General features: G+C 43.6%; 1 protein-coding gene across 4 annotated transcripts in view; it reads left to right on the forward strand.

The window, feature by feature from the left end:
- TAC1 (tachykinin precursor 1) overlaps positions 1-26880 on the forward strand; it is a 227562-nt gene that overhangs the window by 86048 nt on the left and 114634 nt on the right. For all 4 annotated transcript variants that reach the window (XM_078663716.1, XM_078663715.1, XM_078663717.1 and 1 more), the window contains exon 3: positions 5659-5758. In XM_078663716.1, the coding sequence (XP_078519842.1) occupies positions 5659-5758 (100 nt within the window). The remainder of the gene's footprint in view (positions 1-5658; positions 5759-26880) is intronic.

The raw sequence follows: 26880 nt of genomic DNA on the forward strand, positions 1-26880 counted from the left end.
CACACACTATGTGAACTGATTGCTTCACCTGTAAAGGATTACCCCTCAAGACTCAAATTCCTCGTTGAAAACGTATCCATGTTTTGAGGTTCACGAAAACTACAAAGCAAAAACAAAAGCTCTCTCTACATCCCACATTCTAGAAGGCAATACTTTCATCGGTTGGAATGCTCATCAAGTACAAATACACACACTCCTTTTTCTGCACTCAAATACCTACCTAATTGAGAAACATCTTCACCAGACCAAATAGTCCTCTACTTTTTCTCTATATAGCAGTCTTTGTTATTTTGTTCTATTAATAATGTCTTGATCTTCCTGATCATTGGTCTGCTTAGCTAGATTATGACGGATCCACTCTGATGACATGGAATTCATTGGTTTCTATCCACCACTTATGTTTTCCACCCCTGTGGATGCTCGGGTACCTTCTGTCAGACACCTTCTGGCTTGTATTATTCATAGTTTTACAGAGACTGTTCTCACTGTGTCTGCACTTGCTTGTGTCATAATTTTGATAGTGATCTACCATTGACTAGAAATTATCAGACGGACATCCATGGTTTTCTATATTTCTCTCATTATTCCATGTATGCTATCATTACTCCTTTAATTTTCTTCAGTTCAATAATTTGTGGGCTTCTGAGCAAAACGATGGACCTCGGTACATATAGGTTTATACAAGTTCAGCACTGCCTTTGTCAGTTTTTTAGGCATAAAATACGTATGTCAAAAACTTGGAAGGTTTCCCAACGATTTTAATTCCTTGCCTTTAAAACATGCCGTGGTGCTTCTACCATATTCTGGCAGTAGCCAGCACCTATAGTGTTTAAACCTTCTGAAGAGGTTGTGACTGGCAGCAAGACGCACTGAGAAATTGCTGAGTAACAAGTTATTTTGGGGTGGAAGATGAGCTGAAATTATCATCAACATAGCACACCTCTTTGGAAGAAGTCTCAAGAGCATTTAGATAATTTCAAGCCATAATAGTGTGTAAAATGCATTGCCTTGGTCATATAAGCCCCTCTTTCTTTCATCTGATGGATGCTAAGTGTTGTCAGCTTGTGTCACACAGGCGCGCAACACCCATTGGGCTCACCGGGCTTCAGCCCCCCCCGTCGTCTTCTTCAGCCCGGGCTAATTGACACGCACTGAGATGACTGCGCATCGGAGCTGAGAATGTCATTGTTATTGATGCATTCTGAGAGGCCCGGCAGCCCGAGCCAGCCAGCCTCTGAACAGTATCAAGTAAACCCCCAGCCCCCCCCTCTTGTTTTCCTTTACTAGCGCCGAGGTGATATCCTTGCCTGAAGGCAGGGATTTCACCTAAGCACTTGATGTGTTCAGCATGGGGTGGGAGTGGGAAGATGCACACAGCAGGGGGAAAGGGCTGGCCAGTGCAGGTGACGCTTTTCCTTTGTAAAGGAATTTCTGCTGGTGTCATATCCCAGGGTTTGCTGTCTGTGCACTTGTATGCAAGTGCACAGACCGCAAACCCTGGGCTATGACGCCAGAAGGAATTAATTTACAAATGAAAAGCTTCACTTGCACTGGACATCCCATTCCCCCTGCTGTCCATGCACTTGTAGGGAATTCACATCCACAGCGCACCTCACCAGATAAATGGTGAACAGGGCCATGTATCTTTCTCTAAAGAGGAGAGTCCCCTCCGAATATGAATATGTAGTGTAAGTTTGTAGTGTTCATTTTTTGGGGTGCTAGTGGGTAATTTTAGGGTTCAGGGTGGGTTACGAATTGGGGTGCCAGGGGGTAATTGTAGGATTCTGAGTGGGTATGGGTTTTAGGGTGCCAGGGATAATTTTAGGGTAGTAATGGGTTTTGGTGTGCCAGGGGGCAATTTTAGGGTTCAGGACTGGTATGGGGGCCAGGGGGTAATTTAGGCGTTCAGGGTGGATGTGGGTTTTGGGGTGCCAGGGGTAATTTTAGGCTTCAGGGTGGGTATGGGTTTTGGGGAACCAGGGGTAATATTAGGGTGCAGCGTGGGTATGGGTTTTGGGGTGCCAGGGGTAATTTTAGGGTTCAGGGTGGGTATGGATTTTGTTGGGCAAGGGTGTAATTTTAGGGTTCCAGGGGTAATTTTGGGGGTCAGAGTGGTAATGGGTTTTGGGGTGCCAGGTGTAATTTTAGTGTTCAGGGAGGGCATGGGTTTTGGGGTTCCTGGGGTAATTTTAGGGTTCAGGGTGGGTATGGGAATTGGGGTGCCAGGGGGTAATTTTATGGTTTAGGGTGGTAATGGGTTTTAGGGGGCCATGGGGTTGTTAGGGTTCAGGGCAGGTATGAGTTTTAGGGTATGAGGGGGTGGACATTTTAGAGTTTAGGGTGGGTGTGGTTTTCGGGTGTCAGGGGGCAATTTTAGGGTTCACGGTGGGTATGGGTTTTGGGGTGCCAGGGTGTAATTTTAAGGTTTAGGGTGGTTAAGGGTTTTGGGGTGCTATGGAGTTAATTTTAGGGTTCAGGGTGGGTATGGGTTTTCGGGTGTCAGGGGGGCAATTTTAGGATTCAGGGTGGGTATGGGTTTTGGGGTGCCATGGGGTTCATTTTAGGGTTCAGTGCGGGTATGGGTTTTGGGTTTGTGAGGGGGGGACATTTTAGGTTTCAGGGTGGGTGTGGGTTTTCGAGTGTCAGGGGAGCAGGGGGGCAGTTTTAGGGTTCAGGGTGGGTATGGGTTTTGGCAGTGGCGTCACTAGGTGGGTGCGGGGGGTGCGGACCGCACCGGGTGACACCAACACATGGGCTGACACCAATCTGCACTGCAGCCTCACATCTGCTCTCACCTTTACTGTCGCTCCCTGTGCAAGCTTGTTCCTCATGCTGTTCACACTCGCCAGCGTCTCGCAGGAGATCTGCAATTCTTGACTACAATTTTCTTTGCTCACAAGGCAACTCTATAGCAGCCTAGCTCACCTGAGGGTGCATGGTTTCCTATTTTTCAGTATCTTGCACAGTCTTCAGTTTTTCAGTGAACCAGTTCCAAATTTCAGCTTGCTTTTCACTACAGTGCAACCTGTTGATCGCACTCTTGTTTATACAAATCCAGGGAAGACAGATGGAGTAAGAGAGAGAGGGAGACAGAGGGAGCTAGAGGGAGTAATACAGAGAGAGGGCGCTAGAGAGAGCAAGACAGAGAGAGAGGGAGATAAAGGAGTAAGACAGAAAGAGAGAGGGAGCTAGAGGGAGTAAGACAGAGAGCGAGAGAGCTAGAGTGAGAAAGACCGGAAGAGAGGGAGCTAGAGGGACTAAGACAGAGAGAGAGGGAGACAGAGGGAGCTAGAGGGAGCAAGACAGAGAGGGAGAGGGAGCTAGACAGAGAGAGAGGGCGCTAGAGGGAGTAAGACAGAGAGAGGGAGCTAGACAGAGAGAGGGGGCTAGAGGGAGTAAGACAGAGAGAGAGGGAGCTAGAGGGAGCTAGACAGAGAGAGGGAGCTAGAGGGAGTAAGACAGTGAGAGAGGGAGACAGAGGGAGTAAGACAGAGAGCGGGAGCTAGAGGGAGCTAGACAGAGAGAGGGAGCTAGAGGGAGTAAGACAGAGAGAGGGGAGCTAGAGGGAGTAATACAGAGAGAGAGGGAGCTAGAGGGAGCTAGACAGAGAGAGTGAGCTAGAGGGAGTAAGACAGAGAGAGAGGGAGCTAGAGGGAGCTAGACAGAGAGAGGGAGCTAGAGGGAGTAAGACAGTGAGAGAGGGAGACAGAGGGAGCTAGAAGGAGTAAGACAGAGAGAGAGAGGGAGCTAGACAGAGAGAGAGGGAGCTAGAGGGAGTAAGACAGAGAGAGAGGGAGCTAGAGGGAGTAAGACAGAGAGAGAGGGAGCTAGAGGGAGCTAGACAGAGAGAGGGAGCTAGAGGGAGTAAGACAGAGAGAGAGAGGGAGCTAGAGGGAGTAAGACACAGAGAGAGAGAGAGCTAGAGGGAGCTAGACAGAGAGAGGGAGCTAGAGGGAGTAAGACAGAGAGAGAGGAAGCTAGGGAGAGCAAGGGAGAGGGAGACAGAGGGAGACAGAGGGAGCTAGAGGGAGTAAGACAGAGAGAGATGGAGCTAGACAGAGAGAGGGAGCTAGAGGGAGTAAGAGAGAGAGAGGGAGCTAGAGGGAGCAAGACAGAGAGAGAGAGAGATCTAGAGGGAGTAAGACAGAGTGAGAGAGAGATCTAGAGGGAGTAAGACAGAGTGAGAGAGAGCTAGAGGGCGCTAGACAGGGAGAGGGAGCTAGAGGGAGTAAGAGAGAGAGAGAGGGAGCTAGAGGGAGTAAGAGAGAGGGGGCTAGAGGGAGTAAGAGAGAGAGAGAGGGAGCTAGAGGGAGTAAGACAGAGAGAGAGGGAACCAGAGGGAGCTAGAGGGAGTAAGACAGAGAGAGGGAGCTAGACAGAGAGAAGGAGCTAGAGGGAGTAAGACAGTACCTAGCGCCGTACATTTCTGACAGAGGTGGTCCATGCGGTAAGTCGTGAGGGGGTGACACCATGAGTTACCCGCACCGGGTGACACCAACCCCAGTGACGCCACAGGGTTTTGGGGTGCCAGGGGGAGAATTTAATGTTCAGCATGGGTATGGGTTTTAGGGTGCCAGGGGTAATTTTAAGGTTCAATGTGGGTATGGGTTTGGGGGGCAAGGGTGTAATTTTAGGGATCAGCGCGGGTATGAGTTTCCTGGGCTTCAAGGGGGTGATTTTAGGGTCCAGAGTGGTAATGGGTTTTGGGGTGCCAGGGGGTAATTTTAGGGTTCAGGGTGGGTATGGGTTTTGGGGTGCCTGGGGGTAATTTTGGGGTTCAGGGTGGTAATGGATTTGGGGGGGCAAGGGTGTAATTTTAGGGATCAGTGCGGGTATGGGTTTTGGGGAGCCAGAGGTAATTTTAGGGTTCAGGGTGGGTATGGGTTTTGGGGGGTAAGGGTGTAATTTTAGGGATCGGCGTGGGTTTGGGGTTCTAGGTGGATGATTTCAGGGTTCAGGGTGGTAATGGGTTTTGGGTTGCGAGGGGGTAATTTTAGGGTTGCATGTTTTCTCCACTTGACCTGAGCATTAATCGATCCCGTTTATCTGACATTTTAGCCCCGCCCCATTGATTAACATTAGCCACGCCCCTTCATTTGCCATGTTAGCCCCCCCCGAAATTAAGACCTAGTTGCGCCCCTGGTGTCACAGATAACTCTTTAGAGAGAGCTAACCTGGTGTATGTCTGTGCATTAATCTTTGCAGTTCGCAGGTGTAGAGGACAGTGGCATATAGTTATTGTCTTTTATCACAGTGATAGGGGAGAGGAATAATTATAGGAATTGTCTTTGATATAATGGCACTGTAACTGATACACAGCAGCATCGAAATATCGCACAGGCCTATTTTACCAAACAGCTTCCTTATAACTGCAGGAGAGTGCTCCATAATTTAAAAGCAGGGTTATTTGGAAAGACTTATTTCTTAAGCAGTTTATCCTAACAGCTCACACCGAGGGTGTATTTGAAATTGCTACTTGAAAGATATAATCGTGCCTTACAATATTAAATATAATAACAGATGTGCGTTTTCCAAAGGCTAAGGAGCTCTTTCAGAGAAATATTGAACTGATGTGAAAATAGGACCGCTCAGGTCTCTATGAATGAGTTGTCGACCAGCTATTCATGATTCTAACACATTATTTTTTTGTCTGTTTAGGATGAACTACAGGGGCCCTTGTTTGAAAACTTTCTCCAGCGAATTGCAAGAAAACCTAGACCAGATCAGTTTTATGGTTTAATGGGAAAACGCAACTCTGGTAAGTAGGGGGCTATTTTGTTATTTATTCCGTCTTGGGCCTTGACTACTAGTGCCAGAGCACATATCGGAATTTTGAGTTTGGAGGCAAAAAATACGCCTCCCCGGTTTTCCTGACATAAGTATGGCAGGCCACACCTGCTGATTTATTGGGGGGGAAAAGGCAACCAAAATAATGGGACATGAGGTTTTTGGTGTGGTGTGCACCAAAATCCATGTAATGCCTAATTTCGTGGGTCAAAGATGCAATTATCGATATTGATGGAATTGTAAGCTCCAATAATTACAATGGTGGGCTATACTTATATGTTGCTTCTTTTTAAGTTGAAACCGAAGTAGTATATTTGTGGTCTTGCTTCAGGAATCTTTAACTGTCTGTCACAGACAGCCATTTAAGCAATATACCTGATCCGCTTTCAGCTCACAATTGTATGGCTTCTTTGTCTACTCCAATTTACTGGTCACAAATTGATAGACTTCCTCCCTATTGCTCCCTTTGTCCCTCCCCTGGAGCATTTAGGTTTCACTCTGACTTTTTGATTGGTTGATTGTATTTTCCACTGCTGATGTCAGAGAACTATTTTTTTTTACATTGAAGGTTTCAATTTAATTTGTGTTTTGGCACTCAGTAGGAGCGCATGGCGTTGTCTGATCTCACTTTCCAATCGGCTCATACCTCCCGTCACATCCCCAAACCCATGCTCTCTCTTCCTACTTTCCACAAGCCCTTTCCCCACTTGTTTGACATTCCCTGACCCATTTCTTTCCTGCGGCTCTCTCCTCTCTCCCTGCTTCACTGTTTTTTTAAAATCTTTTTAAAAATAGTTTTTGTGAGGACAGTGGCGGCAGGAATTGGCTCGCGGGTGTTGAGGCGGTCGCGGGAGGGGGGAATCGCGTGGGGTTAGTGGCGTGGGGAGTGATTGTGTGCAATATATAAAACAAATAATAATTAACTTACCTTGCTGCCTGCTCTCCTGCGTCTGTCTCCAGGAACAGGAAACACAACCAGGTTCATCAGACTAATCAAAATGCTGCAATGCAGCATTGTAATTGGTCTGACATGGCACTCAGCTAGGGACTGGAGGGGTGGGCATGTTCTCCAAGCAGGCTGTCATGCAGCCTGCATGGAGAACAGGCAAAGTGCACATGACTGTTTTGGGCGGCCCGAGAGGGCAGGCCAAACAGTCTTTTCACACTAAGGAGTGTGCAAACCACTCTGCCCCTTTCCTGCTCCGAGAGCAGACCAGCCCTGGCCAGCCGCCCGCTTATTTACATTTTTACCACGGTTTCAGAATTTAATGAGCTCTGCAAAAGATCAGAGTATCCCATTTTATTTATTTATTTATTTATTTAACTTTTAAGGCGCACAGCTACCCACACTGGGTTTCCCGGCGAAAGATCCTAGTATCCCATGGTAAATGCAACAACCCAGTTTTTTTTTGGAAGTTTTTTTTTTTTAGCAAGGCCCAGAGCAAACAATTGCTTCTTTTTACACCGAAACATATTTATAGCTTTTAAATAAATATATACTAATTAACTTGCCTTCCTTTACAATAAATATTATGGTTCATATCATGCATAGGTAACCTTTCTACCATATTGCAGTTTAACATTAGGTTCACAGAACAAGTGGAGAATACTCTGACATAAAAGTAATAGGACCTTTTCCCTTAAACCCTCAATCTGTTTTGTATTGCATTATGTTACGAATTTTATGTATGAGCTTTCATATGTTATGCAGCAAAACGCTTAACAATGCTCTCAACAAAAATCCCAACTGACAGCAAGTGTGATTGGGGCTTTCTTCTTTGTTCATAATGGAGGGCCAGCACACAACCTAAACTAAGTAGCAGTAACTTGGAGGAATCTAGTGCCTCATTTATGGGCAGCACCTCAGACCTTACTTCTGCGCTGCCCTACGGCAAAAGAAAAGGACAAGAATGTGCAGAATCTACCAGATTCCTGTCCTTTTCTACTGCGCTGGCGCACCATGGGCTGCCGTGCGCCAACGCAGGCACCTTTGCACCATGGTGCAAGTGTGCCCGCGTTGCAGGTATGATTATTTTTGTGAAGGAAGGGAAACCTTCCTGCACAAAGACAATCGTAAGAGACTTTTTCCTCTTTCTATGTGTGCTGCAGAATGCAGCACACATAGAAAAAAGAAATATGAGGAGAATAAAGATATTTCTCCTAGTTGCTCTTCCCTTACGCCTTCTCAGGGGAGGCGTATGTTTTTGGCGCTGCCTCAGACTTACGATTTCTCGTAAACCTGAGGCAGTGTCAAAAAGCCATGGATGTTGCTGGAAAAGCCTCCATCAACACCCATTGGACGCCCCTTTAATGCAGAAAACTGCATTAAAGGGAACAATAGTTACCAGGCAGCATTAAGCCCAAATAAGTGGCTTAGTGTTGCCTCCTAAATATGGAGCAGGCTCCTGTGCCACCGGAGCATCACTAAACGTGACATTCCGGCAACACACCATTGAATCAATGGGGTTAACCCAATTAGTCACAGGACCTGGGTAGCAGTTTGTATGTAGAAAATGGTCCTGGATATAACTCACGACACAATAGATGTACAACTTGCAGTTACTATAAGCAAGTTCACTTTTAGGCAAAGTCAATTTGTACCTAAGGAGATGTATAGCTTACAACCAGCAATATTAATTGCATTAAACCCAACACATATACTTCAAAAAAACATAAATGCTTTATGTCACAAATTTATTTACATGATATAAAAATAAACGATCCAGAACAACTGTAATTTACAGTAAACAAGGAATAGATTCAGAAAAGGGGGTGCTCAAGTGAATTGAAAAGAAAACAATTGAAAAGACAGATTTAAGATAAGTCAGTACAACTAAAAAACTAATTCCCCCCCCCTACCTAGGCCTACACCCAATTCCCCATTCCCGTTATCCTTGTATTATTTTTAATTGATGTATTTAATAATATGTGGGTAGGCCTTCTGTGCTTCAAACTGGAAAATTCGTTTTTTAGTTGTACTGACTTATCTTAAATCTGTCTTTTCATTTGTTTTCTTTTCAATTCACTTGAGCACCCCTTTTTCTGAATCTATTCCTTTTTTACTGTAAAATACAGTTGTTCTGGATCGTTTATTTTTATATCATGTAAATAAATTTGTGACATAAAGCATTTATGTTTTTTTGAAGTATATGTGTTGGGTTTAATGCAATTAATATTGCTGGTTGTAAGCTATACATCTCCTTAGGTACAAATTGACTTTGCCTAAAAGTGAACTTGCTTATAGTAACTGCAAGTTGTACATCTATTGTGTCGTGAGTTATATCCAGGACCATTTTCTACATACATTCCGGCAACACAAGCGGCCTCACTAATGAGGCACCTTGAATTTATTCGACCTGTCATTCTTTTTCTGGTATTTTAATTTCATATGTGCAGGTACAAAAGGTTCCTGGTTGGTACTTGGTGTGTTTTTCAAAAGGAATCACTTACAGATTTCACAGTCGGTAATAATCTGGCCGTAAGTAGGTTGAGTGGGAATATTAAGTGGACTTCCTAAATCTAGTAGTAATGGGCCATGTGGAAACTAGAGTCTCTTCTTATTTGGAATTGTCTCAAATTCTTATTTTTTATTCGTTCTTTTACATTTTAGTGAAGTGCATATTCTGCTTTTTGGCTACATCAAAGCGCTTTGCAGGTTTTGAAAGAAATTGCATCCGTTCTGGTATAAGTTTTAGCATATGTTTCATGCTAAAAATCACTTTAGTGTTTGGGTAAATTATTACTAGTTTACTTCTCTGAATGTTGCCATAAAATAATATTGAATTATTTAAGGGCATATGACCTGATTAAATAAATTAGCTGTGTAATATTAAACCTTATTTTTAGGATTTCTCGACTACTCATGCTTATAGTTCCACAAGGGTCTTGATCATTTAATATTGCTGGTTCATATTCCAATTACTACACAACATCCTGCACTCATTTCTCTGACTTTAGACTACCATCTGTTAACCATTGTAAAACAATTACTTTCCGTTTGATACCCATTAAAAAATACAATTTTTTATGTTAGTACAAGTAGATAAACATGGGTAGAAGAAAACTCAAATAAGAAAATCTGATTGGTGTTCTATTATCCACTTTAAAAGAAAGACACTGATCTATCTTGAATCTTGTTCCAGCAATCACTTAGTACCAGTTGCATTTATGACCATAAGATACACTTTCCAAGTGAGTCGTAGACAACCATGGCTATGCCCTCAGCTGTGAAGATGACCCACAAATAGTCTGTTATGCAATATCTTACTATGCAGATAATGAGATGGTCCTTTAATAAATAATTATGCAACCCAAAAAGCTACAAACTGCTATTTAGATCACATTTACTGACACATGGTACGATTTGAAATAGTCATATTGACTATAGTTGATTAATCTACAATGAGGTAATCATGAAAAAGAAACATACTGTTTATTGGTATACATGTTTGTAAGTGTAAAATGGGCGAAGATGTGCACCTTAACTTCCCTCATATCCATTACATGTGCCCAGATTTTTAAAAGGGCATTTTACCTCTCTAGAATTGGTTGTGTACATGTTGGGTTGGGACCAATCCACAGATTTATCATTATATTAAAATCAGCTGCTGAAAGGATGTTCTTTATAAATTATTCCGTCACACATCCAGCCATACCATACATTTCAGTAGAAAACTGACCTCATTTGTTGTAAAAATGGACATGATGCTGTGATACTAAATATAACAAAATTTTGCTTTGTATGTTAATAATTGACCAGTATTGAAAAAAAGAGGATATTTCTATTGGTGTGGAGAACCATTATTGTTCTGACCCCATTCACTGAGGGAGTTGGAAACATGAAATGTACACCCAGAAGTATTAACATGTTTAACATTTCTTTTGAAAGTTGAGGTATTTATCATTGGATAATATTAGATTAGCTTTTTTCCCTAAGAACTATAGCTGACAGGTAGGTACCAGCTAAAAGGAAATGTGTGCCTCTCCCAAACAGCACACAATGTTGTGTAACAATGCCTTTGCCTTTGTCCTTTTTTAAACTTTTCTCCTACCCAATAATTATGTGGTACTGCAACAAAAAGAACATTTGAATCCCTCTCACAATGGTACACATTAAACTAGTATAAGATTGTAGAACCAAAGATGCATAGCAACCTTTATATCACTCTCATGCCCAATGACGACCTACCTTTATCATATGTCCTTTCCAGTGATATTGTGGCACTGATTGATTGACCCTTCAGGAATCACACCACACCATGAGTTTCACTCAGTCTCTATATCTGTCTGTATTTAAAGGACAGTGATTCATGATCAATATATAGAAAATTCTTCAGTCTTGGAATGTGATTAGTGAAAAAAAGGTCTATTGTGCCTTACTTACCTGTTTTTACTTCATGTATCATAGTTGCACCAATAGTCAGGGGAACAATATTGCATTAATTGCGGTGCTCCTTGATAAGTGTGTTCCTATCTAAGCTAGGCATTTCATTAGTCATAATATACGTTTTACATTAAAAAATCACTTTAGTATTTGAGCAACTCGTTACGGCTTTATTTGTCTAAATGTAGTCATAATATAATATTGAATTGATTGGAGGCATATGACCTGAGTAAAGAAATTGGTTGTCTGATCTTTAGTAGTGGTGAGTAGGCAGTTGCAGTGTCTGCAGCCACTGTGCTCGGCGCTGAGGCAGCTTTTAACGCGCTTTTTTACTTCTGGAAACTGCAAATTGCACATGCTTGATGGGATAGCGATTAAGGCTTCCCAGTTTTAAGTTTTAACTTTTGCCACGATAGCTTGCTGGCTTACCTGCTGACACCGACTTCTGGGCTGATCTCTCCCCTCCTTCCCGCCTCGGTCCGACACGGTGATTAGCACCGATTGTGCGGAGGGCGGGGAAGGTCGAGACGGCTACTTCCGGTGAGCGGGGAGACCGGTCAGCGGTCTAGTGCTCCTGAGGCACTCGCTGTGGGGCATATAAGGCACAGAAGGAGCCGGCTTGCGTGGTGGTGAGTAGGCAGTGGCAGTGTCTGCAGCCACTGTGCTCGGCGCTGAGGCAGCTTTTAACGCGCTTTTTTACTTCTGGAAACTGCAAATTGCACATGCTTGATGGGATAGCGATTAAGGCTTCCCAGTTTTAAGTTTTAACTTTTGCCACGATAGCTTGCTGGCTTACCTGCTGACACCGACTTCTGGGCTGATCTCTCCCCTCCTTCCCGCCTCGGTCCGACACGGTGATTAGCACCGATTGTGCGGAGGGCGGGGAAGGTCGAGACGGCTACTTCCGGTGAGCGGGGAGACCGGTCAGCGGTCTAGTGCTCCTGAGGCACTCGCTGTGGGGCATATAAGGCACAGAAGGAGCCGGCTTGCGTGGTGGTGAGTAGGCAGTGGCAGTGTCTGCAGCCACTGTGCTCGGCGCTGAGGCAGCTTTTAACGCGCTTTTTTACTTCTGGAAACTGCAAATTGCACATGCTTGATGGGATAGCGATTAAGGCTTCCCAGTTTTAAGTTTTTACTTTTGCCACGATAGCTTGCTGGCTTACCTGCTGACACCGACTTCTGGGCTGATCTCTCCCCTCCTTCCCGCCTCGGTCCGACACGGTGATTAGCACCGATTGTGCGGAGGGCGGGGAAGGTCGAGACGGCTACTTCCGGTGAGCGGGGAGACCGGTCAGCGGTCTAGTGCTCCTGAGGCACTCGCTGTGGGGCATATAAGGCGGATGCACTCTCGGCAGCGCAGCGGACGAGCGCAGCGGGCGCGACGTAGGCGCGCCGAAGTCGCGCTCAAGTCAAGCCCGTCTGCGCCCGTCCGTGGCCGACCTCGGCCCAGGGCCATGCCCCCTGCTCTTCCTACAGGACACATACAGTGGAGTAGAGCGGACCTGCTATCCTACCGCAAGATGTGTGCCAGTAACCTGTGTCTACATGGCATGAGTGTTGAAGATAACATGGGGTGTAGCCACTGCCAGTTCAAGTTCGACCTGTCAATACACACTATCAGAGAACACCGCAAATTGGTCTGTGGCTTGTTGAATGTTCGGTCGCTGCGCAAGCATCGCCTGGATATCTTTGATCTCCTTAGAGAACAACAATGGGACCTACTCTTTCTCACTGAGACATGGCTGGACTGCGACTCTGCCCCAGAGGTCCTGGAAGCCATTCCGGAGGGTTATATCCTAGTACGGCTAGATAGACCCAAAGGCAGAGGTGGAGGAATAGCCATTGTTGTGAGGGAGGGCTTATGTTGTCTTCTGGAGCAGATTGAGATTACGGATAGTGAGGCGGGCGCGTTTTCCATCCAAGTCAACGGGAGATACACTGTTAAGGGCCTCCTGATATATAGGCCACCGGGCCCCTCAACCAGATTTACAGAAAGTCTGATTGAAAGTGCCACAGAGGCAGCCTTACGCACAGATAAGTTCCTGGTGCTGGGTGACCTCAATATACACCTGGATGATCCCACTGATAGGGGAGCAGGGGACCTTCGCAAGGAGCTGAGAGCCCTTCAGCTCGAGCTGGTCGGTGAATCCCCTACCCATCAACGGGGCCACTTGCTGGACCCTATCTTTGCCAACTGGGGGCAAGTGGAAGCTCTAGCCCCCGTACCCATCCCATGGTCGGATCACTTCCTGACGCCCTTTTCGATCTCCATTCCGGGAGCTAAAGCTTTAGAAAAGGTGGCACTTCATCGTCCTGGACGGAGATGGGCCAATTTTTCACTTGCCAGGTTCAATGAAGCTCTTATGGTGGGGGATGAACTAAGGGGAACGGATGTGGAAACTGTTAACGATAGTTTGGACCAACGCATCTTAGTCGCCCTAGACCACGTAGCCCCGCTTGCCCAGATTAAAACAGGGGGACGCGCACTGAAAAATGCACCTTGGTTTAGTGAAGAAGTCCGTATGGCCAAATCCAAGTGTAAACGGGCAGAAAGGCGCTGGAGAATTGATTTCGCCACACAAGCTATATTGGACTATGTTTCTAGTAGGCGATATTACCATGGACTAATCAAAAAGGCCAAAAAAATCTACTATGGTACCAGGATTGGGGAAGCCGAAAATTCCTCGAAAGAATTGTTTTTAATATACAAATCCCTCTCAGTGGGAAAGCCTGCAGCAGTCCCAGAGGAGCTCTGCACAGTTGACCATTGCAACCGAGTAGCGGAATTTTTTTCCAACAAAGTCGCTACTATATACTCAACCTTCCCCAGTAGGGTTGACATGGACCCCGAGGTGGTAGAGGTATCTAAGGCATGTGATGAACGACGGGTGCTAGCGACATTCGTAACCCCACCCACTGAAAAACTCGTTCAGATCTGTGGGTCAATTAAATCAGGCTCCCCTCGTGATCCCACCACTCCTGTACGCCTGATGGGCAGTTTGCATGTCTTGGAGCCTCATATCCGCCGTCTTCTGGATCTCTCATTCGAGACTCACACTGTCCCGGATGCTTGGAAACGAGCGGTGGTTCTCCCCCTTCAAAAAAAGCCCAATGTTAGCTATGATAGGCTAGACAAAAAACTGTAAACCTCCAGCTGATGGGTTTTGTAGAAGAAGCTTCTCTACTCCATGACTCTCAATTTGGCTTCCGTCCCCGCCATTCGACGGAGTCAGCATTGCTCATGGCAGTAGAAGCTCTGCGACAGGGAGTGGATGAGGGCCAAACCATGGCCCTGATCCTCTTGGACCTAAGCGCAGCATTCGACACTGTAGCTCACTCCACCCTGCTACAGTGTCTGAATGATGGAGGGGTGGCAGGAGCTGCGCTTGGATGGATCCGGTCCTTCTTGACAGGCAGGTGTTTCCAAGTTCGCCAGGGAGAGTGCTACTCTAGGGAGATTGGGTTGGGCCAGGGCGTGCCGCAGGGCTCGTCCCTGAGCCCTACCCTGTTCAATCTTTATGTCTCCCCGCTGGCGACCATTGTTGAAGGCCACGGACTACGTCTTGTGTCCTATGCTGACGACACCCAGCTGGTGGTATCCCTCTCACGCGCACCTGGTCTAATGGCGGACAAGTTCAGAGTCTGCATGCAAGAACTGGCAGCCTGGATGTCCGCCAACTGCCTAAAACTTAATGGCAGCAAGACCGAGGTGCTCGTGGTGGGGGGGGGTCCACCTGTCTGGTCGTCGGCATGGTGGCCACCCTGCCTGGGAGAGGTACCTGCTCCATGTCATGAAGCTAAGAACCTGGGTGTATGGCTAGATGAGGATCTTGCTTTTGACTCCCAGGTTAGTCGAGTGGTGGGGACATGCTTCGGCATTCTAAAAACCATGAGGAAGATCTTGGATTTCCTACCCATTGCTGCTCGCCGGACGCTGGTGCATGCGTTAGTCACATCTCGCATGGACTATAGCAATTTGCTGTATCTGGGGGCAACGGAAAAGGTTTTAAACCGCCTCCAGGTGTTGCAGAATGCTACCGCTCGCCTTGTTTTGAGGCTTCCTAGAAGATCTCCCTCCAGGGCAGCGCTCCAGGAGTTGCACTGGCTTCCGGTCAGGAGTAGGGTGGAATTCAGGGCTTTGGCCACATGCCACCGCATTCTGAGAGGAAAAGCCCCTGCCCCATTACAAAGTCTGGTCACCTGGTATGAGCCCACCAGGAGCTTGCACTCGTCTTGCACAGGTCTTCTGAAAATCCCCAAAATAAAGAAAACACGCATGGGGGGTAGATCATTCAGATACCTGGCCGCTAAGCGGTGGAATGATCTGCCGATGGAACTACGCATGGAGTTTTCGGAAACCCTGTTTAGGCGAAAACTTAAGACTCATCTCTTCAGACGCTAACTACTGTTGGGCTGCTATACGGTCACCCTACCCACCACAGCGCGGGGACACGCCTTGGGCGTAAACCAGGCGCTTTACAAAACTCCCTAATAATAATAATAATATCTTTAATCTTAGGATTTTGTCGCAATCTACTTGCTCTCTAGCTTATGTTTTCTCAAGGGTCTTAATAATTTCATATTGCTGGTTGATATTCCAATGACTACACAAAATGTGCATGTAATGTTTCTGAATTAGGACTATCATCTGTTAACCATTATACCACAATTAATTTATTTGTATTCCTTTTAAAAGAATAAATTTTTTAGCCAGGACAGGAAGATGAATGTAAATCAGTAAATCAGGTGTTCTCTTATCCCCTTTTAAGAAATGGCACAATCTATCTCGAATCTCGCCCCAGTATTCTCTTATTACAAGTTGTACACAAGACCTTATGGCAACATTATTTGGCATGGAGTTTGCAAACCCAATAATTACAGGCCTGTAGGCACATTTAATTATAGGTGGCAGAATTCTACCTGGAGTTATCACGTTGGTTGGAATCCCCCCACTCTTAATCAGGGACTTAGTCTTCTTTCGCATCCCTAAACATTGAGCAAGTCTGTTAGTTTGGGCTCTTTAAATGAATGGATTTGTATGCTAAGCAATCTGTCTTGACGTTGACAATGGTTTCTTTAGGTAGCCTGTGTATGTTTCTTAGAATGCATGAGCTATAGTCAATTGCCATAATAATCTTGCTCAGTCATCCTGTTCTTCATAAAAAGACTTTTTGTTACACATTCACGTTTCTCCAAGGCCAGAGTTCCACATGGCAAAAGTTCTTTTGTTTGAAGATTGCAGCAGTGAAATGTGGGTTTCATTTAAAAAGAGAACCTTAAAAGAAAATTAACCAAAAACCCCACGTATGTCTTTATTGTCCAACTCTTCAAGGGAAGCAGACTTGAATCCCTGTCAATTTTGCCAGAGGGCTTTGGCATGGTAGATTTAGAGCTGTCACATTAAAGATGTATTGGTAGCAAAATATTATGAGTGATGACAGAAAAATAACACTTTCACCAGACCCAGCCCATTTATTAAACTTTCCAACTTTTTCTGATCAGTAGTCCTTTTTTGACTTGATAACATAATATTAACTGGAGATAATATGCGACACAGACAGGTACAGGTGACATGTAAGGGAGAACGACTTTCAATGCTTTACCCCTTCTTCCACCCCCACTAGGCTCAGCTATTCCTAAATTAAGGTACTCTTAATACCACCTTTCTTATCCTGGTTGAGCACAAGCTCCACCCTGTAGGAAGTGATAGAGGATGCAATGCAACAAATACAAAATAGCTCATGTGGTAAGGAATGCAATTTTCAGCTGTTGAAATATTATATTTTAACGTACTTCAAGTTCAAAAGCACAACAATAAACCAAAACCAAACAAAACAAGGTTTAAAATAAGAAATCACATTTAGTGTTGAGGTCCTAGAATAAAGGTCAATTTTCAGGGTGCATCATTAGAGTTTGGTGGACAATATACTCCACCACAAACATTGTGGAATATTCTGTCCACCAAACTGACGCTTCTCCGGCTCAATTTAGAGTTGGGCCGACTGTCATGTTTCTGTTGGTTGAGTCTCCACAGGTTCGGCCAGCAGAAACCTTAAACGGACTACCCAATGGACTTGAGCCAGGCCTTGTAAGTTCATAGGTTATACTTTGCTCTTCTTTTTGGGGCAATTAGTAAAACCCTGGCGGGCCCAAGAGAAAAAAGAGAAAAATGTGCCCTGCACTCTTGGAGAAAACTTTCAGGGTCATTAGTTCTTTGCTTTACAGAAACAAACTCATACTTGTGAGTTAGTTTTTGTAAAATAAAAAGGATTCCTGAGAAAGAACATGAAACATGATATCAGCTTTTGAGAAGGTATAGAGTTCTCTGCCAGGCAAAGAGAGATCTCTAAATACTGTGGGCTGTAGTCCACCAGGGTAGGAAAAAAGTATGACCTCTGCTCCCATGATTGGTGGTGGGTTGCTAGACAAACTTAAAATCAGGCCCTTGTCTCTCTGGTTTTGCTTGTATGGACAATGATATTAAATGGGGTCAGTCCAATACAGGCACACTGTGTGTGGCAGAGAATGTGTCTAGGAAGAAATGTTCCCTTGGCATTTTAGTCTCCAGTGCAGGCCAACGATATCACATGTGAGTCCTACCTGAAGGTGGAATGCATGCCATCTTTGAAAGGTGTTGATTAGACAAGGTCAACCTCGTAAGACCAAACAATGGTCCCAGGATCTAAGAAATATCAATGTAAATGATCTTACTAACAAGAGTTATAATCTTCTTTCGCCGCCCCCCAACATGACAAATCTAAATTAACTAACTGATCACTACACCCACTCCAGGATTGATATTTTATAAACATTTGCTGCTATGTATCTCAAAAGGAATCCTAGCAAACAATCAAAACCTTAGTTCAATGGATCCCTTAATGAGGAACAATGTAAACTTAGGCTGGCAGTAAGATCGTGGATAAACTCACCCTCCCTAGCTAGCCTCAAACAGCTAAGGAAGGCATGAAATGCCTATACCGAACATATACATAGCACCTAAACTGATCATTTTAGGTCGCAGTTTGGTGTGGTCAAAAACAGACCAAGAAAACTGTTCGAAATCATCAAACACCAAGTGAACCACCCCTCTGATCAACTTGTGGCACTCAAGAACTCATTCCCAAATAGTGAGGAGTTCTCATCCCACTTCATTGAAAAAACAAGCAAGATCAAGTTAGATCTACAAATCTCATTGCCTTGACATACAGAATAAGGCCCAGCCATCTTCTTCTTCACAGCCACACTGGGTGAGCTCTCCTCTTGTTGGATAGGTTGACCATATTCCCAAAAATGATGTGTCGTGGAACACCGAAAGACTACTTGACGATGTCGTGCTACTCAACATCATAATTCCATTAAAACCTTCAACCCCCTTCAACGATCCTATGCCTACCAACTTCTTTAAAGAGCTTACTTCTTCCATTTTTCTTCTTTGGTAAAAAATCGTTTATGAATCTCTCACACAAGACTTGATTCCAGACTGCCTCAAGATGGGTCAAGTCACCCCATCGCAAAGAAGAGTATTGCTGACTTTTCTGGTCCTAACAACATCCGTCCAATTTCTAGTATAATGACTTTATCCAAATTACTTGAGAAATGTGTAAATACACAACTCTGTAATCAAGTTCAATTTCAGCTTTTTGACCAATACCAATCTGGCTCCAGAACTGGACACAGTACCGAAACCACTTTAACACACATTGTTGATGATACCTTAAGTCTACTTGACCAGAACAAACTTGGCCTACTCATACTGCTTGAACTTTTATCGCTGTTTGACATGGTCAAGCATGACAAATTAATTGACCTTCTTTAAAAAAGTATGGAGTTATCAGGTACAGTCTTAAATTGTTTGCCTCGTTCCTTCATAATAGAAAGCAAAAAATGTAAGACAACCACGATCTTTCCAACAGTAAGCTGGTCTCAACTGGAGTTGAACAAGGATCTGCACTTTCACTCACTCATTTCAACCTATATCTTGGACCTCTCACAGTAATTCTGAAATGATCTAACATGCACTATCACATGTAGACTGATGATACTCAGTTTAAATGAAAATGTCTTCACTGGATGATATCACTACCCTCAATTGTGCTCTTTTGAAAAACCTCCAGTGGTTATCCCACAACCACCTTATGCTAAATACTCTCAAGACTGAATTGCCCTTGCTTGCCCGTCAGAATCATAATGCCCCCATTCAGAAATGGCTCAAACAGCTTACAGCCCTAACTACACCCCTCATGCAGTTAGCTCTACTAGATCACTTAGTCTAATTCTGGACAAATGCCTGACTATGCATGAACACATCAGTGCAACAACAAGAGGAGTCAATCACCAACTATGCACATTAAAGAAAATCAAACCGTTCCTCCCGCCTGCAACTAGCTGTCCAATCCCTAGTTATCTGCTGTTTAGGCTGAGGAATTATATCCAAAGCTAAACTGGCCCCATTAAGGGCCGCTTTTAATTCTACTACCAGAGTCATCACAGGCTCAAGAAAACATGACCGCATCTTGCTAGATCGAATCCAATTCAACTGGCGTTCCCTCGATGCAAAGATCAGGTACAAGATAGCCTGCTTGACGCAAAAAGCACCGCTTCAGGATACGCCCACTCACCTGCCAAATAAACTTGAGCTAACAGGTGGGAATTGCGCCCTAAGACGTTCAAGCATGCTAATGCTGAAACCACCACAGTACAAACAGAAAAGAACCTACAACCTCGCCTTCTCTAGTCTTGCTCCAAAAATATGAAAAGCTCTTCCGCCGGAAATCAGAACACACCCCTCGACCTTTACAATAAAAAAAGAAGTCAAAGGATTGCTCCTGAACAGCTACACGACACAATAGTCCTATAACCATACATTACATGCATATTTTTGTCTGCAATACGCATCTGCTCTATACACGTACTTATCTACTATGGTTTGCTGTACCAGGTTAACCAGCCCACATCGTTGTACAGCGCTCTGATACCCTGTGGGGTCATGTTTGCGCTTTATAAAATGTTTAAAATAAAAATAAATAATTGGCATTTCAATATATTCAGAAAAGGCTAGTTTTGTGCTATACTGCCCAATGGAGGCAGGTTACAATGTTTGCGATCCATGCTGGAAATATTTTAAGTAGGTTCTTATGTGGGTTCAGAAAGCCAAACAGATGCTGTTGAGTCAGTGGTTGCAATTAATTTGGTCCTTCAAGCTAAAGTTAAGGCTCATGGTTCTGAATTGATGGTGTCTAATATTTGTCTGGGGACAGTTTATTTAAAAAATATGTCTACGTGTCACCTCTTTGTATGACACCCTGCATCCAGTAAGAAGACTCTGTTGCACATAGATGAAGCCCTTTTATAACAGAGTTGTCTTTGTGGTGTTTGCTGACAGTTAGTAGCCTCACCCGATTTCTAGTTAGAACTTGAGCTCATAGAACTGTTTATTTTGAACTATTGGTTTCTATTTTTAGCTTCAAGATGGAAGTATTTTTAGAGCTGCTGCGTAGGCATGTTAAAAGGGCAGGATTTCCCTGACCACTTAACTCTCTTCACTGAAGGCAAAATAGATTTTACCTTCTAAAGATGGCGTTATGAATTACCTGTTCATTTGTACTTAAATATCCAATTTGGTAAAACTAATATTGCCTAGTACACTAAGATTACTGAGGGTTCAGTTTGTGCATTATCCTAATGAGGCCACGGTGGTGCTTAAAGTGTTGTGTTGGAGCAGTGTTTTAAATGGGAACATACTTTAGGTACACCAGTAGACTGCCAATATACCTCTTTCTAGCCCGAGAAGGACACGTTTAGAAGTCCCTGCCTTCAATGAACTCATTAGAGACATGAGACTGCATTTAGTCTACTGGAAGGATGATCATTAACTTAACATATCCTGCTTAACCAATATAATTTAGGGATAAGTTTCAAAAACTAAACATTTAACCTAATTTTCATCATGTTCCTTTGCGGTGGTAATATTGACTGTGTTGATTAGGAACTTGGTGACATTATTGTTGCCTTCTGGGAGACGCCATTCCCACTCAAACAATAAAGACATTGGGGCAGATTTATGAAGGCCTTGCGCCGCCGGTGCGTCATTTTTTCCCATGTTAAAAATGACGCACCGGCGGCGCAAGGCCTTCATAAATCTGCCCATTGTGTTTCTTAGTTGGAGTCAGAACTTAATTTCAGTCCTTTTGTGAAAGACATCGATCTACAGACATGAGCATACTCCAGAATATCATTTTCATTGTGGTGTCTGCTGTTTTTGCCATTTATCTGTCTAAGACAAGATTTGATGGATGTACATTTTCAGTCCAGAGGATCTGGCTGTTGCCCTCAATAGTGTCTTGTATGGGCATTTCTCCTACAAGATATGTTTCACAAAACCAGGACCAAGGTTGATCTTTGATTTATTACATGCCACTGCTAAGTGTTTCTTTCAATCTTACATTAAGTTAAACTAAGGAGCAGATATATATGAGCAGTCTGTCAGTCCTCTGCCGGGTAACTGAGTAAATTACTCTGTTGTCCTGACAGAGGTGTCGAACCCCAAATTTTGAAATACCTATCCGCCAGGCGCTAATTTCGAGCATTAACAGGAACTGCTGGTAAGGCGGCTCCTGCGAATGCGCTGTAACTTTGCTGGATGGCTCTGTCAAACATGACAAAGCTATACAACAAAGTAAAAAATATATTTTCAAAAGGAAAATATCAAAGTGGGATTTTTGGAAATAAAACAAAAACACTGCCCTCCTACTCATGGGTGTTTTCTCCCATGGTGAGGTGGCATTGAGCACTTCTCAGTGCCCCTTGGCCTGAAGGTTTTTCCTGGTAGTGACAGGCATTTAAAACAGCTTTATGTCCGGCCTTCTAAATTAGGTGGGTGGACTTATAGCCAAATCTCCGACAGCCCAAAGTTTGACCACGGCACAGATGAAGTAGTAAAACTGTGGTCCACTTTAATCAAAATCTGGAAGGCGGATCATAGTCATGGTGGAAAGGGAAATCCGTCTACATTGCAATAGAGTTCCCTCTCTGTCAAGAATAAAATGGGGCCCTAAGTTTCTTCCCTGAACACTAAAATAACTAAAACACTTACACTATTTTTCTGTTCCCTATCAGAAACACTTTATAATATCAACCATAGAACAATGACATGGGAAACACACTACACAGCATAAAGTACAGCACACAGGGACACTAAGGAACATTTACCTTGAAAACATCTAAAATGATTTAATTTCATCACCACCTTCCTATTAAACTACATCATACACATTAAAAGTCTTCATTGGATACTTATGCTGCCACCAAACGCCCTTGTAGGCTACATTCCTAGCAAATTATTTTAGAATGAATTGAAGCGTGTTATTGTGCTGCTTCCCAAGAGCACTGAAACCAAACATGCCCTTAACTCTGCCTCAATAGTCAGTTAGGCAAAATGATCATGTGATAACTAATGGATAGCCAAAATGATAATAAATCTTATCATTTAATAAGAAGCACATACAATCAAAGGTATGCACGAATGCACAATGCCTATTTGTGCCATACCACTGTGCCACCGGGTTCTTCCAGTGTCTGTTATGCCTGTGTTAATATTTTATTCCCCAAGCTTGCGGCGGTGCATTGACCCAGCGCTGCAAGCTTGACGAATACAAAACTGCATCCCCACAAGCTTTTGTGATAAAATCAGGGCACACACTGCAGAGGTACAGAAAAAGAGAAGGACATGCCTGTGTTTGCATGCTTTAACATAATAAAAGCAGACCTGTTGGCTTTACCAATGCTCATAGTCAATGTGTTTGAAATCTCTGAATTTTATTATTTCCATCTACGTTTAGCATGAGGAGATGTTAAGGTCAGGATTTTCAAGGAATGAAGATCTGATCTGGCATTCAATTTGAAAGCTGTTAAGTTGTGAAAGTAACGATAAAATCAGATGAAGTGTAGAATCTGTTCTACCAGTCTGAAAGGTGCAATATGGTAGTAGGTAGTTGTCCATAGGAAGGATTTAAAAAAGGTGTAAGCATATTTTGTCTTTTTCCCTGAGGAAGTTGAAATCCCCTGGGAAAAGATATTCCCAAGATTCAGTGAGCGGATTAGAGTAAAAATTCAGAAAACCATCAATAAAACGTATTTTTGCTGCAAGGTGTTTTGTATAAAAGGTTCTACCAGTGCTGTTCAGGTGTCATAATTATAATCTCCACTGTGAGGTATTTGAATAAGGAGTTTATTGCATTAATCAGTTTGCATTTAAGCAAACACTTTTTGAACCCCCCTTCTGTTTTATTCATTTCTGTTAGTGTGGATGGTGATGCATTCCTGTGGCAATATATTGGTATGTAGTAGAATAGTGTCACCATCCAAGGCTTGAAAGTCTCAGGGAAACACAAAAATGGAAATTGATTAGAATCAGAAGACCTTTTTGAAAAAAGCGCCTCTTTGTGAGTGGTCGCCCCAACTATTTGGACTGATTCTGCTTGTTTCTGGCCCATGCACTGTGGCACTGCTGTCAAGTCCTCAGTGTATGTGCTCTGACCTCAAAACATGAACTAACACCTAATGTGAATATTTAACTTCCCACTGAAGCATAATATTGGGTGCAGGAAATACACCATTGTCATTGAAAAGTGAAAAGTCACATGTGGGCTGCAGCATTTGTTGTTCTATCCAGTAGGCTGACAAAGCAAACATGGTTTCAGTCCTATCTGTGTAGCTGACTCCTGCACCTTTCAAATCTTCAGGTAAAACCTGTCAAAATAAAAACTTCTGACAGGAAATAATCCTGCTCTTACATATTAAATAAACCACCCCTCAGTAGGCCTTGTAGCCCACAGGGTTGGGCGCCTAGTATTTGAAAGTGGTACATTAAAAAAATGTAATGTTGGCATGTACCTACAGCAATTATTCCCAAACGTTACTCTTAATGTAAATGGATGTAGCTCTCCAATGAGAAAAACTAGAGCTCAAAATAATATCATAACCCTGCTGTCTCTGATTTGGGAAAAACTACTGGAATTATTAAAACACTCGTTTTTATATTTATGAAATATCAAATTCAGATGTGAAGTCAGATTTTAATAAATATTTAGGAAGTGACTTTTAAAAAGTTACCTTTTACCTGTCTAATCCTGCAGGAGCCTAATTAATCTACTACCATATTAATGTGCCAGTGCTTCACATTATGGAATGCCCTACCGCTCCAGATACGCAGCTTAAACGATCTTCTGATGTTCAGAAAGGACATTAAGACCCATCTTTTCCGCTAGACTGCTTTGTTATGTTAGAGCCGCTATTCCATTCTTGCGGCGACCGTTTGTCTTGCTTCTCTAAAAGCGCCGGGACGCCCCTTAGCTGGGGCAGCTGCACGCTATATAAGAATATATAATATAACATAACATAACATAACATAACATAACATAACATTAATAAGGTACAACATTTCACTCAGAGCAGGAACAATGGCTTAGACCTTTTCACAGGAAGACCTGGGTTTTAGGTATGTGACAGATACCAACTCACGAATGAGAGCTGGGAGGGAGTCTAGGAACTTCATTAACTTAAAAGAGACCAGGATGACCCCTGCACTTTCATGGTCAAGGGTAAAGGGAACCTGGGGAAATGAAGCCTTTTGTTCCATTGGAACTCATTGCCGGTTTGGTACCAGTGCACTGAGAGGTCGAGCTGGTCCTGGAACCAGTTTGGTGTAAATGAGGAGGAGGGAACTCCTCACTTCCTTAAGCACACTATTAGCTGGCAAACAAGATCTCTTCATGGGCAGAAAGATTCTACCATGTTGGATTTCACTTCAGAATGGTGCACTTTTGGATAGTTTAGGGTAAGGCAAATGGGGCATTCTGCAAAATTGGGAATCATGACCTCCACACATTTTTCTCGCTGGTTAGGGAGTGCCAAGCAGTCATCTCCACCCACCGGCTAGTGAAACCTACAAAGTTGGCACCTCACCCACAGCTCACCAGAAAACTCTCTGGACCACTGGAAGAACAGTTGAGTGCTAGAGCTACTGTTTAGGATCGGTGTGGAGACCCATTCCCACTTATACCCTGATCTAAGAAGTGGACTCCAAGGGTCAATTTGCTGATAGTCTGTGCCACTACAGGCAGTCAACAAACTTCAAGAGGTCTTTTTTCTGAAGTTCCCAGCTGACCAGTAGCAAATGGAAATGGCACGACCCTACTGGTGGATTTGGCTGAAATGAGTCCTGCCCCCTGAAAACTGGACTTGAGGTCCTTGCCGCTACGCCAGAAATGCTCAAAAGCTGGGACATAGAATAGTTTTGAAATTCAAAGACCCCTGGAGCTTCAGCAGGACCACACAGCAAAAGTGGGCAATTTTGAGAGGACATCTTCAGAAACATCCCCAGTCTTGCACTGCTGGAGGATTTGAGCTCCATAAAAAAAGACCAAGGTCCCAATGTAATTCTTTGTGGAGACGGAACTCCATCACCATGGCAATGGAGTTTCCTCCTCGACAAGAGTAGGGTGCCCCTGCCCACTTTAAATGCAGGCAGCTCATAGTTTGATGATGGCGGAGACTAATTCATCTCCGCCCGGGTCAAACTCCTCCAATGATCTGACGGAGTAAAAGCCACTGGACATTTGGCTGCATGTCCATCTAATTTAGATGGGCGGACATACAGATGTTTTCAATACCCGTCAGCCTGAGGAAAAACCTGGTGGTAATGGACACTGAGAAGAACTCCTATGGTGAGTGGGCATTGTTTTGTTTATTTTCAAAAAGAAAATCCCTCTTTGACAGGGCCATACAACAAAATTACAAGACATTGACCGGAACCACCATGATGGTAGTACCTGTCAATGATTGAAATATCCATGGTATGACAGACATTTCATAATTGGGCCAGCAGGGACTCTGTCAGTTTGACAGAGTAATTTTCTCTGTTGCCCTGATGGAGCTTACTCATCCACCAAATTATAAATCAGGCCATAGGTCTGAAAGTAAAAATCTTGACTGGGTGTGGGTTTAAATTATCTACCCATCAAGAGGACTTCAGCCCCTGTGAAATTTGAATTTCTCCTACTTTTGGCTTTTCCAACCAAATCCAGCAACTTTAGCTGAACGTCAGCTAGTGACTATCAGGCTTCGAGAGAACTTCTGCAGATACAGCTGGCAACTTTACTGGTGGATTTTGACTTCCATTTCAGAGAAGATAATATCTTTGACCAGGACAAACCTGTTTGGTGTATTTGACCCATGCTCAGTCACAGTCGGTGTGAAATCATGCCTAGATGCCAGGCAACTGCAAACAGTGACTACCTATTTACTGGTGTTATTTTTTTTAGTGCATTTACCAACTCATCCTTCTGGTTCCTCTTATTTGATGTTTCTGATTTTGATGTTATTTTTTCTCATTACAGGTTTCTCTACATTTCTAAGTTTGTTGTCAGAATTGTATTGTACTTTTACTTTTAAACTTGTTTGCTACTGCTAAATACTTTACACATTTTCCTAAATCATTACAAAATGTTACCTCTGGTTCCCCTTATTGGACTTTTGTTATTTTTGTGTTATTTTACTCATTATATTTGTTCTCTACATTTTTTAATTGCTGGTCAGATTTTTGTTGCGTTTTGCTTTCACTTTCTAACTATTTTGTTACTGCTAAATATTTTAAACACATTCCTAAGTTAAGCCTGTCTGCTCTGTACCACAGCTACCAGTGGCTTGAGCCC

The sequence above is a fragment of the Lissotriton helveticus genome, chromosome 10, assembly GCF_964261635.1.
Source record: "Lissotriton helveticus chromosome 10, aLisHel1.1, whole genome shotgun sequence".
Lineage (NCBI taxonomy): Eukaryota > Metazoa > Chordata > Amphibia > Caudata > Salamandridae > Lissotriton > Lissotriton helveticus.